Below are 13,226 nucleotides of genomic sequence, written 5' to 3' on the forward strand. Positions count from 1 at the left end.
AATTAATTATCTTTTTCAGGTCTCATCTACTGGAAGCATAAGTGAAAGCATAACACTTTAATCTGGATGAGTAGCGGCATAATATTAGGAAAATTTCAAACAATTAGGCAATTAAAACTACATGAATGTACTAACTAGTAGGATAAATCCCTATACTCTGAATTTCTAAGATTAAAAAGGTGATACTAAAAATAAGGTATCTTCACATTTATACTTCATATTTTTAGAAAGAAAAAATTAAGTTTATTTGATCCATAGTTTGAGAGAATTTTTTAAAATGAACTTTCTAAAACAAACTTTCAGATTGCTTCCGTAAATTTAATGCTAAAACAATTCCAAACTAAATTCCAAACACAACTGACAGAACTCAGCTGACTACATAGGAATTAGCAAAGCAACACTGTAGTACTATGCAGAAAAAACAATTTGTTAAAAACACTGTGCACAGAAAACATCCCATGCTGGTAGCTACTCTAAAGTAAAGTAAAAAGAACTGCATCATACAAAAATACAAAAAGAAAATAATAAAAGACTCTTTCTATATCAACAGCAGTTAATGTTTCAACTACTACTAACAGCTGGAGAAATAGCTCCACCTCTATATGAGATGGAGTTGGGAGAGATGAGGTGGTGAGGAAGACTACCATCCACTGAAAACCAACTCTAAGTAAATGTAAGTTAAACAATGTGTTTCCTCTATGTAAATGCCAATGCATATTATAAATAAACACTGATAACTTATTACAATTTTAATAATTTGTAAAGATGTTAAGATACCATCCACTTGCTGGATTTTAGTATGCTAAATTCATATTACAAATATGAAAATCACATAAGCTTGCAAATCTCAAAATATGCAATGTTCATCTAGAATGACCAGTTATCAGGAAGCCAGTAAGAGGCATACATTTGATAAAACTGAATCCTACCAGATGCACAGTGAAAGCCTTAGTTTCAGAGTGCAACTATTTTTAAACCACAATTGTTACAAGCTTGCATCAACTTTGCTAGTCTCTAGTTGAAACTGTCATCTGTTACAATCTAAATAGTTCATTAAGAAATTAGAAATTATCTGAAAATCTATAGATTGTATTCACAAAACGCTCCAATATACTGTACTAAAGCCAGTAATTTCAAATGTTACAGAACTAGACCCCGCTAACTGGCACCACATACCCATAGACTGAACTGCATAAGTATTTATTCTCCAACGGTATCGCGGACTTCGAAAACTTGAGGTGTAAAGATATTTTCCAAATTTTTAAAACTACTTTTAAAAATCCAAAAATCTTAAGAGACTTCATACTCCCATAATTCTCAAAGTAGTTCGAATTACCTGAAAGCCCCATAGTATAACCAAATACCTTAAGACTACCCTTCACAAACAACATCTTACCAATATAATTCAAGTATTATCAACTCTAAATAATTTTCAAACCACATAAATTGCGTTAGCCTATTATAGAGAGATAATGCCGCCAAACAGGCTCTCTTCTTTCTAGTCCACTTTCCCCCGTTTCTGACAGTTGCCAAAACTAACTACCTAAGGCATGTGAAGATAAAGTAGCACTCAATTCCCAGGACCTAAATCGTTATCACTGCTGAGAAAAAAAAAAACAAGACCAATCACAAGTAAGATGTTTTTCTCTAATAGATCTGGAATGCGTATAGAGGAAGATTCTAAATTTAAGCCCAAATTGCTGCACCCTTCCATCGCACACAAATACGAACACCATACAAGGGTTCCCGTGCTTACATTAAATGGTAATGAGGGGTACAGCCTATTGTCTGAGTCTACCTACCCCCTTAGACAAATGCCAGAATCATAATCAGAGTGAGAAATTATGCCTGAGCACAGGCGGCTATTGCAGAGTTAAGGGTGGGATGCTGCAGGAAAGCTCAAAATCCCAGTGACTCAAGCGAAGACGGGGGGTAACCCGGGCCTCCGCATTCCGGGTCCGCCCAATGCCTTTCCCCAGATACCCACACCAATTCACAGAACGCTTACTTCCTCCCCAAGCTCCCTTCGCAAGTGCAGTCCGGAGGCACCACCGCCGCCGCCGCTCCGAGGAGCGGGGGAGACGACTCTCTGTCCCCGCGCCTGGACCCAGGAGGACGACGACGAGGAGAAAGCGGTGCGCGCGCGGCTCCCGGGAACCGGCCCTTGGCTAGCGAGGAGCCCCCGGGATGCTGAGAAGCAGAACCCGCCCGCCGCCTCGCCAGGGTCAAGCGAAACTGGGTCGTAGAAAGAAAAATAACGAAGAGATTGTAGATTAAGAAAAGGCAACAAAAACACTACCAGGCCGCTAGGAGGACCGCCTCAAAATGCCGCCGGAAATCAGAGGTTTGCCCTGTTCCTCTATAGATCCAGGCAGCTTCCGGCCGTCAGATTAGTCGTCAGTGCGCAGACACCGCCCTCCGTGGACACGCCCTCTAGGCGTAACGTCCCATGCGAGCTGTAGGAGTGCGGCGGGACGTGGAAATCGAATCTGTGCTCTGTGAGAGATCCTAGGAGAGGAAACTGGGAGCCCAGGAGAACTAAAATTCCCAATTAAAAGTGAATTTAAGTGAGTTTTCTCTTTTTATTACATAATTCCTTACCATAAACCGCTGTTGTAAATGCGCAAAATGCGGCATTTGTTGACAGTACTTAGAGCCATTCGTTCATTTGTTCAACAGTGTTTATTGAGCAGCTGAGCTGGAATGAGAGGCTATGTTTGTCGTTTTTGACACCCCTCCCCTTTCTGGGCCATCGCCTAATTATCGCGGAGCAAACGGAATGCATGGTTGTATTTCTAAAGGCACAAGCAGAAATTTATTGAAAATTTGGAGCAGAAATCTTTTATGTACTTCTGACCACCCTTCCTTTTGTTGAGTAGGATCCAATGATCAGCATGAAACTAGTTAGTAAACTTGCTTGAGATGGCTAGTCAAACGTCGAAAATCAAAGAAAAAGTAGGTAGCTAGACTTTTACAATTTTTTTTAGAAGGTAAAAAGACATGAACCTTTGTCTGCCTTAATGGCAAAGTAGCACTTTATTAGGTTCTCTGACAAAACCAAGGAATAGGAAAATCTTTTATCAAAACTACGGATAAAACTTAAAAATAATCTGATACAATGATTTGGTCTTGCTGGAATCAGTAAATTAAAATACGGAAGCAGAATGATAAAATCAGGGGCATTAAACATTCCTAATGACATGCCAAGCTATTTTAGAGACAGCGGCAAAAGCTTCTCTACAGGTGGGTTTGATGTAACGCTCCGGCAGCAAGAATCCGTATGTGCCCGTATCTCGAAGTTCAATTGTAAACGAATATTTGATGCCCAAATCATAGATCCAGTCGTCCCCACCTCCAGGAGCTAGGTCTAAAAGAAGAAGAAAGAAATTGTTGAAATACAGATGTTTCAAATTAATTAACAAACTGGGAATTGTTTGATTTAAATGTTTGTTTGTATACCTTTAGATTTTTTTCAGTTTTTAACTAATATAAACAACTTTACAATGAGTACCCTTGTTTATACATAATTGCTTCTTTGTCTCTTTAGAATATTCTTCCCTAGAATAGATTTGCTAGTCTAAGGCTCTGTACTTTTTGCAATTACGACATGTTCCCAAATGGACGTCAAAAGAACTGAATTAATTTATACCTCCACAAGCAAGGTATGAATTTGCCCATTTCCCCTTCCCATACCATCAATAAGAATTATGAATTCTGATAATTTTATGGGTGAAAAATAATATCCAACCGTCTTAATTTATGTTTTTTGATTATCAGTGAGTTGCACATTTTGTTTGGCATATTTATTGGCTATCTTTGTATTTCCTATCAATTGTCCTTCCTCATTTGTCTACTTGGTTCGTTTTATCAATTGCTTATAAAAACAACATTAATGTTATTAGCTTTGTTTGGCATATAGACCTTTTTTTCTCCTTTCATTCATTTCTCCTTTCACAAGGAATTTTTTCTCCTTACTGAGCTTTCAACTTAGTTTATGCAGGGTTTTCATATGAAAATATATGCTGTACCTGGAATTTACTTTGGTGAAAGACATGTTAATAATCCAATTAATTTTTTTCTAAGTAACTTGTTAGGTTTTCCAACCCCATTAATTGAATAATCTGACTTTTTTTGGGGGGGTGCTAAATTGAGTCCAGGTTTATGGCAAAGTCTGACCCAAAATTTTAATTTATAATTTTAGCATCTGTCTAATACAGTTTGGGAAGCATCTCATGAAAGCTACAATTGCCAGAAGACTTGTTACAGTTTAATGCATGTTAACTAAAATGTGTACATATTTTAGTGTTCATGATAAATACAGTTTTGACCTTTTTTGAGATGGAGTCTCACTCTGTCACCCAGGCTAGAGTGCAGTTGTGCAATCTCAGCTCATTGCCACCTCCACCTCCCAGGTTCAAGTAATTCTTATGCATTAGCCAACCAAGTAGCTGGCATTACAGGCATCCGCCACCATGCCCAGCTAATTTTTGTATTTTTAGTAGAGACAGGGTTTCACCATGTTGGCCAGGCTGGTCTCGAACTCCTGACCTCAAGTGATCCTCCTGCCTCGGCCTCCCAAAGTGCTGGTATTACGGGCGTGAGCCACAGCACCTGGCCTCTTTTTGTTTTTTTCTAATCATTAAAAAAAAAAAAAATGGAAAAACCTGGATTTGGCCTTCAGGCTGTAGTTTTCTGATGCCTGGTTACAGGTTTATTTTATGCTCCTCTTTTCCCATCTTCCTTCAAACTTCAAAATGGCAAAATCAGTCTGTCCTCCCACTGTGTGTAGATAGGAGTTACTCACTAAATATCTTTCAGCAAAAATTAATCAAAACTTTTTGTTAAGAGTTTGTCACAAGCTCTTGTATGTGTAATATATATTAAAGACAATCAACTGTAATGTGTTATGAGCTATACTCTTGGGGACAGGCTAACACTAAAAAACACTTGATGCAAATGGCATGCCCTAGATTAGTGTAGTGTACAACCTGCACAACCTTTCACGGTGGCCCTAGGAATCATACAAAAGTTTTATGAACTTTTCTGCTTCACTCAACTAGTATGATGCCAATTCTGTAATTCCTACTTGATTGTGATAAATATAATTTCTTAAATAGCATTTTGGCTTCTTTTTAGTAACTCATTTATTAATATAGCTTTGTTCAGCATTGTCATAGCTATTATCTTCTGTTCCTAATTATTACAATTCAGTTTTATTACATGTGACCCTATTTAATTCAGAAAAATTAAATACACAAAGAAAAACAAATCACACAGATTTCTTTGGTAGCTCAAAGTTCTCTAAGATCATAAGAAGAAATACTTACATAAGGTTTCTGAGCCACGGCCATGTGTATACCTGGTATTTTTACTAGTTTTCTCAATAGCACGAACTGCTTCACTGGCTACTAGAGACTGGAAGCAATAAGATATGGAATTTCAGTTAATGTGCAGCTTTGAAACATGACAAGTAGAAGTTTCTAAAAAACAATCATACATTAATTGAATCAAAGTATACATGTAGAAAATCTAGATTAATCTAAAAGGCAAATAAATAAGGTACACAAATTAACTTAAAATATGTGCACTTTATGGCAATCACAATTGGGTGGCTTTAAACGTAAACTATTTCAATATATTGAAATAATTTATATAAATAAATATATTAATTTGCAGAAAAAAATTATCACATGCCTTTTCGGGAACTCATTTATTATGGAAAATGAAGTATAACTACATCTCAAAGGCTTAGAGGTACTCCATTTCTGAACAAAATTATCACCAAACTTTAAATCCAACCTTTCTAAACACATACACACATCTAATGCATGCATGACTCACTTCTTATCCTTCTCACAACTTCTATTTTCTTCTTGTGTAAAATGTCTAATGACTTCCATAGATTCATCAAATCAAAAAAGATTATGCCTCTGGAATGGAGCAGGATAATAACTAAGACCCCCATTTGACTTCATTTTGTCTGTTGATGTTCATTTTGTCAAATTTATTCTGAAGTTCTCACTTATCTGGAACTTTTCGGAAATCGGAACTAGCATCATGGTATACACTGTCACCTTGAAAAACTCAGAGATTTATCAGCGGATATTATTTTATGCCATCTCTTTGTTCAAAAAATAAGTTTTAATGTAACCCCATTGTCTACATAATGAAATACAAATTTATCTGACAGTCACACCCCTTCAGAAGCCAACCTAATCTACTTTCTGATGCTATCACCCTCCCTTTTGCATCCTCTTATGGTGAACACCAACTTCTTTGCTTGCAAGGTCCTTCCTTCCCTGTCTGCCTATAGAAATCCTCTTTCAATGCCTGTCTAAAATGTGGCTGATCTTTGACATCAACAGCACTTTATTATTCGTAGTTTTTCCCCCCTTAGTAGATTGTAAATTCCTCAAGGACAGTAACTACTTTATCTCCTCACTTATCTCAGCATTTCCCTCTGAATGCATTAGTGAAGCCATCCCTTGATATTCTAGTTAGAAGTGAGTTGTACTGTCTGTGCCACTTATTTAGTAGTTACTCTGTGTTGCCTTAGAGTACATGATTTGCTAATGGTTGAGCTCCCTAACCATAAAACATTCTCTTAAAGGGCAGGATTTTACCTAATGCTTCTTTAAACATCCATTGACAAGGTATTTTACATGTAATGGCTCTCAACAAATATGTGTGCTGACAGTGATGCAAAAAAAAAAAAAAAAAAAGCATAATTAGACTAATTCTACTCCCAAATCATGATAAATTTCCTTTTATTTCTTCAAAGATAATATTTTTAAAAGGTGCTTTCCTTAAGAGTTTTCCCTTGAGAAGAAAAAAGCTCAAGTATCAAGTACATTTATGTTCTAATGGGCTATTTTCAGAAAATGCAAATAATCTTACATTTGTCATCAGCAATTGCTAGCTCCTGTAATGTGACTATATTTTATTCTGTTAAGAGAGCCAGAAAAAAAATGAGTCACTAAGAAACAAGCTACTACCTAAAAATTAGTCCCTTCCAAAGAATGGGGCTGTTGATGTAACACTTCCACTGTCTGGAGAGCATCTGGGATGAGGATTTGTCAAAGCCTAGCTACAATCCTTCAAGAATCCTTGCGTCTTTTGCCATGAACCCAAACATACAGTATCTTGCACTAAAAAGTGCAAAAGTATCAAATTTTGTGAGTCCTCTTTGAATTTCCTGTATTGTCTGTTATGTTCCAAAAAACAGACTCTTTCCTCAATGCTAAAATTGGAGGTACTTTAATAGGACCAAAACCCTGACGGTTAAGGAAGTCAGGGCAGGAACAATTCCTGCTGCTAATACCAAAACAATGAATGCTGTGTTGAGACTTAATCTGTGGTGTGCTGTTGTAGGAAGCTAGTGACCACAAAGCTGTCGCATGATTCCATACTCATCCTTGCTTATACCGCTTCACATGCAGATCAGGTCAAGTATAGTAGTAGTTCCTTCCTAACCTTCAAGGAATTTGTCTGACATTTTCTTAGGAAGCCCACGTGCTAGAATAAAGTGCGTGTTGTTAGGGTAAGGCACGTTCTTTATATTCCCTTAAAGAACACTGACCCAGGGTGACTCTCAACAGGATCACACCATGATTTAAAACATCTATCATTTGCCTTCTAGAGGACAAAATTTTTCCCAGTTTTTGATTCTTCAACTAAGTATTATTTTATTTCCAAAATGCTAATGAGAAAAATAATTAAGTAGCACTTACCAGTTCCTCATGGTCTTTGCTTTTGCTTTGTGTATAGGAATATGGAAACACTATATGCTGGGAGTATGAATGCATGCTGATGTATGCTTTAATGTGGTTGATATTTCTTCTCAAAAAACTAGCCACTGCTTTCACTTCTGGTTCTGACTCAGGATAAAGTCCACAGTAGGTTTCCGAGCATGAGGAACTAGATGCACCTTCCTCTGTAACGAAATTGTTAAGGTGAAATTATGAGGGGATGCACATAGTACTGTAATTTGTGGTTTCCCAGACAACGTATTCTCCTATCTATGTTGCAACATTTTTAGATGAATGGATTAGGTAGGGCTCTGCAAAGAACATATTTCCACTAAGTGTTGTTTATGTTTCTCGTGAAGTCAAATACTTATCTGCTCACATAGCTGACCTTCTAACAGTCATTCCCAGCACCTGTCTCCCTTGCAACCTTGAGAAAGTGGCTAAGAGATCCTCAGAGATGCCAGCCCTGTCTCCAGACTTCTGGTTATGTGAGAAAAAAGAAACCCCATTTTCCTTAATCCACTGTAAATTTAGTTTTTCTGATATTTGTAGTTTTAAAGCTACCATCAATATAGTCCATAAAAGAAAAGCCTCACTTCAGAGCTCAGAATATGTAAGTCTGCCTTCAGTGCTACTTTTAACTTGCTAAAGTGGTTTAGTAAATAAAAGGAGATGGTGATATTTGTTGCCAGACCAACGTTCATTCATTCCTTTGATAGATTATAATTTGCATCACTTGAGATGGTAGCCTGCCTTCCAACACTTCTCTCCCTGTCCCTAATTCACAAGGTGAAGCCCCCACAAGCTGCATCTGACACAAGAGATTATTCCTTCCTGCAAACAGTTGAGGGCTCAGGATTGGGTCTGACTCTTGTGCTTGCCAATCTGAATCCCTTCAAAGATAACTTGAAATCAATACTAAGAGTCTAGTCTCAGTCTAGCTGCTCTCTTGAACAGACAGTAAAAATAGTAATACTACCAGCTGACACCTGTGGAGCACATGCTGTACGTTAGGAACTCTGCTAAGATTTTTGCCACATCTCATGTAATTCTTCCAGCAGCCCTATGAAGTAAATACTGTCATTTTAGGAGATGCAATCTGGATATTCTTGGTGGTAACCATTCTTCAGAATAAGAGGCTATACAGCATATTGTTAAGCACCCAATTACTTGATTCTAAATCTTGACTTTACCATTGATTAGCTATATGGCCTTGGGTAAATTTTTAAAAATCTATCTGTATCTCAATTTCCTTATCTGCAAAATTGAAAAATTATACATTAAATGCTGATTGAATGAGAATTAAATGAGCTAGTTCATACAAAGTGCTTTGCACAGTGCCTGGCATGTAGTATGCATTTCATAACTGCTGCTGTTTATCATCATCATCATGATCATCATCATCATGTGGACTGAGACCTGAAGGAAGCCAGTGTGCATCACAGAGATGAGAAGGGGAGAGGAAGGATTCGCTGAGGCTCTCTAGGGCTCCAGGCCCAGTTTCTTTCTGTTTCTGAGTCCAACTGCATCTCTGCCTCAGGGTTCCATGGCTGAGGCTACTCACTATCCTTGCAGAGCCTGCTTTTCTTAATTAAGCTCATTCTGGTTTCTTCCTGTTATTATACAAACACAACATTAATGTTTGTTAAAAAATTGTTTCCCTGAGAGGAAATGTGAACATCTAAGGTCTTCTCAAGTATTTCATTTTTAACCAATAAGGTGATTGGATAAACCATTTTTGATAGTTCGGTCACCTTTGAATATTCCTGCCCTTTTATGTGGTATACAATTCTTAGAGAATAGAGATTATATATTGGGTATGGAGGTCGGGGAAGACATAACCACTAAATAGAGAGGTGGTGCCCTAATATGAATCCTCAGACCAGGGTTGTTTAATAGAAATATAATGCAAGTCACATATTTACTTTAAATTTTCAAGTTACCACTTTAAGAAAAATAAAAAGAAGGCCAGGCACGGTGGCTCACACCTAAAATCCCAGCACTTTGGGAGGCTGAGGCAGGCGGATCACTTGAGATCAGGAGTTTGACACCAGCCTGGCCAACATGGTGAAACCCTGTCTCTACCAAAAATACAAAAAAAAATTAGCCAGGCATAGTGGCACACGCCTGTAATCCCAGCTACGTGGGAGGCTGAGGCACGAAACTTGCTTGAACCCAGGAGGCAGAGGTTGCAGTGAGCTGAGATCGTGACACTGCACTCCAGCCTGGATGACAGAACGAGACCCTGCCACACACACACAAAAAGAAATATGTGAGATTAATTCAATATTATAATTTATTTAACCAAATATGTACAAAGTATCATTTCAAGTGTAACCAATATAAAAATTATTCTTGAAATATTTTATGTTACTTTTTTCATACTAAGCCTTCAAATTCTGGTGTGTATTTAACACTCAGTGTATGTCTCAATTCAGACAAGCTACATTTTAAGCACTGGATAGCCACATATGGTTAGTGGCTACTATGCTGGACAGTGAGCCTCAGATTCTCATTCTATGATTGTCATTCTAGAGATTTCAAGCATTTTAGTGGAAAGAGCCCTGAAGAGGCAGGAAACTTGAGGTCGAGACTCTGCTTTACCATTAAGCAGTCATGTTAATTTGGGCAACAACTTCATCCGTCCCAGCCTCAGGGGCCTCATCTGTATCACGAAGGAACTTGGGCCAATGGATCCCTCCAAGCTCAAGCATTCTTTGATCTATAGACATGGAACCAAGCACACTGTGAATTATCTATAATAGGCAAATTCATAGAGACAGAAAGTAGATAAGAAATTACCAAGGGCTGGGGAGAAGGTAGGGATGAGGAGATTTTGCCTACTGGTTACAATAGGTAAAAATCTCTCTTTGGGACAATTAAAAAATTTTAGGAATAGATAGTAGTAATTGTGAATGTACTTAATGCCACTGAATTGTACAATTGGAAATTGTTAAAATGGCAAATTTTATATTACATGTATTTTACCATAATAAAAAATAATTTCAAAAAACACTATAGTCTCCTAGAAAAAGAAATAAAGAATTTTCCATTCAAGCCAGTTGCAAAAACTTTGTAGTTGAACTCAGTGTTTTAGAAAATGTGTGGTGCTATCTTAGGAAGTTTGAGACCAAAGGTTCTCATAATGTGCTCCTGTTATGAACTGAATTGCATCCTCCCAAATTCCTATGTTGAAGCCCTAAGCCCCAGTGTGACTGTATTTAAAGATAAGGCCTTTAAGGAGACAAGGTGAAATGAAGTCATAGGCATGGGGCTCTAATCCAATGTGACTGGTGCCCTTGTAGGAATAAAGAGAGACACCAGGGAGGTTTGTGCAGAAAGAAAAGGCCATGTGAGGGCACAGAGAGAACGCAGCCGTCTACAAGCCAATGAGAGAATCCTCGGGAAGACCTCACTCTGCTGGTACCTTGATTTTGGACTTCCAATCCTCAACTGTGAGAAAATAAATTTCTGTTGTTTAAGCCACCCAACCTATGGTATTTGGTTATAGCAGCCTGAGAAGACAAAGACACCCCTACAACCTACCCTCCACTCTCATCTCCAACACACACACACACAATTTTAATACAGAGGAGCATAAAATGAGTAAGTAGGTTTGATATGTCACTTCCTGTTAATAAGTGAGGTGTTTTTTGGATCCTTTATATAAAGAATCATAGGGGCACATTCTAGTTGTAGGGATGAGAAAGATAAGAGTAAATTCTTCTTGCTCACTGTCTTGCTTACGTAGTACAGAATAGATACTGGAACAGTTGGTAATAAGAAGAGTTCCTTACAATTACTTTTTATTTTGGGTCTTTTTTTTAAATTAAAAACCCATATGCTTGCTGCTTCTGTTTCTGTTTTTCACTCTTATGATACATAACAATATAGCACCATGCCCAAGAGGGGACTGAGACATTTCTTGATGACAATAACAGAATATATTTTGACTACTTGGCTATCCAAATTAAATAACACTGACTTCACCAAGAAAAATATTAAGTAAAATCAAGCACCAAAAGAGCTCGAAGATAAAATAAAAAGTTCCAAAAGGGAACTGAGAACTTGGGTTTATAGCCCAGCTCTGCCACATACTTGCACATACTTGCTACGTGCCCTTGAGGAAGGGACTTAACTGTTTTCAGCCCGGGTTTCTCCATCTATGATTCGTAGATAATGAAATCTGGAAGATGAACTATGTCAATGGCTCAGCGCTGAGTAACTGTCAGCTCTATTTACTCAGATTCTTTTTACATCACTGCTGTTCCTGTGAGCCCCTGGCACGTTATTAGTGCCACAGCAACCTTTGGGCCTCTGGGAACACGAGTGGTTTCTTAGGGAGAAACCACTAAATGATTCCCTGGAATCTAAGTCAGGATGAACTGCTTCTTCCTCTGAGTTCCTACCATATCTGTAGCTCTCAGAGCAACTAAATTCATTCATGGACTCATTTAGTTAATATTTTATGAGAACCCTCCTTGTGCCAGGCACTGCACTAGGTAATGGGTGTTAGTTTCTGTCTGCATGAAGTTTCTAACCTAGAGAGGGAAAAAAATAAGGAAATAAAGTAAGTACTTTGTTGTGAGGTTTGGTTTTCTTTTGTTTTGGCAATCAGCTTTCCCAGGCTGAATGTTGTGAGGTTTTAATAGGTATTCTGGGATTTTGATAAAATGTTTAAAATCATGAAATTTTACCTTTTTTAAAAGAAATAGGCAAAATTATGTGCATAGGATTGTATAGGGTCCAGGTCTGGGAGGAAGAGGATGTTTCTGTGGGTACAATAGCTTCTCTCCCTTATGGGCCCCATGGAGCCCAAAAATATAGATGATGCATACTCCTTGTCAGGTTAGTTTATTTTCGTGGCTGTTTCTGAAATGTGGTACTATGAAAAATAATGTTGAGTGGGTGGGAAGAAAGAGTCAACTAACACCTACCCCCCTAAAAGCAAACTTCTTTGTCTTCAGGTTCAGGGGGTACACGTGCAGGTTTTTTCCATGGGTATATTGTGTGATGCTGAGGTTTGGGATTCTATTGAACCCATCACCCAAATAGTGAACACAGTACCACTTAGGTACTTTTTCAACTCTTTCCCCTCTCTCTCCTTCCCTGCCCCTTTTTTGAGTCCCCAGTGTCTATTCCCATCTTTATGTCTGTGTATACTCAGTGTTTAGCTTTTACTTATAAGTGAGACCATACAGTATTTGATTTTCTGTTTCTGTGTTAATTTACTTAGGACAATGGCTTCCAGCTGCATCCATGTTGCTGTAAAGGACATAATTTTGTTCTTTTTTATGGCTGTGTAGTATTCCATGATGTATATATACCACATTTTCTTTATCCAATCTGCCATTGACAGACACCTAGATTGATTCCATGTCTTTGGTCTTGTGAATAGTGCTGCAATGAACATATGAGTACATTTGTCTTTTGGGTAGATCGATTCATTTTCCTTTGAATATATACCCAGTGATGAGA

At 37.9% G+C, this 13,226-nt stretch overlaps 2 protein-coding genes and 1 long non-coding RNA gene across 20 annotated transcripts in view; 1 reads left to right on the plus strand and 2 right to left on the minus strand.

Annotated features, from left to right (window-relative positions):
• ZC3H13 (zinc finger CCCH-type containing 13) overlaps positions 1 to 2,413 on the minus strand; it is a 97,224-nt gene extending 94,811 nt beyond the window's left edge. For 3 of the 17 annotated variants that reach the window (XM_054446681.2, XM_063650831.1, XM_063650829.1), the window contains exon 1: positions 2,009 to 2,394. The gene's annotated coding sequence lies outside the window, so the exon portion shown is untranslated. Of the gene's footprint in view, positions 1 to 2,008 lie in introns of all 17 variants that reach the window. The other 14 variants (XM_054446683.2, XM_054446679.2, XM_054446672.2 and 11 more) reach the window with 10 other exon arrangements.
• Positions 2,414 to 2,436: 23 nt separating this feature from the next.
• The window catches only part of LOC129011585 (uncharacterized), a 64,536-nt gene continuing 53,746 nt past the window's right edge, over positions 2,437 to 13,226 (plus strand). Inside the window, exon 1 of one of the 2 annotated variants that reach the window (XR_008493367.2) lies at positions 2,437 to 2,567. This is a non-coding gene — a long non-coding RNA (uncharacterized LOC129011585). The remainder of the gene's footprint in view (positions 2,568 to 13,226) is intronic. The other variant, XR_008493368.2, reaches the window with a different exon arrangement.
• The window catches only part of CPB2 (carboxypeptidase B2), a 53,228-nt gene continuing 42,789 nt past the window's right edge, over positions 2,788 to 13,226 (minus strand). Inside the window, exons 9-11 of the mRNA XM_054446686.2 lie at positions 7,731 to 7,933; positions 5,328 to 5,415; positions 2,788 to 3,367 (exon numbers count right to left, since the gene is read on the minus strand). Of these exons, the coding sequence (XP_054302661.1) occupies positions 3,183 to 3,367; positions 5,328 to 5,415; positions 7,731 to 7,933 (476 nt within the window). The 3' untranslated portion in view covers positions 2,788 to 3,182. The remainder of the gene's footprint in view (positions 3,368 to 5,327; positions 5,416 to 7,730; positions 7,934 to 13,226) is intronic.

The sequence above is a fragment of the Pongo pygmaeus genome, chromosome 14, assembly GCF_028885625.2.
Source record: "Pongo pygmaeus isolate AG05252 chromosome 14, NHGRI_mPonPyg2-v2.0_pri, whole genome shotgun sequence".
Lineage (NCBI taxonomy): Eukaryota > Metazoa > Chordata > Mammalia > Primates > Hominidae > Pongo > Pongo pygmaeus.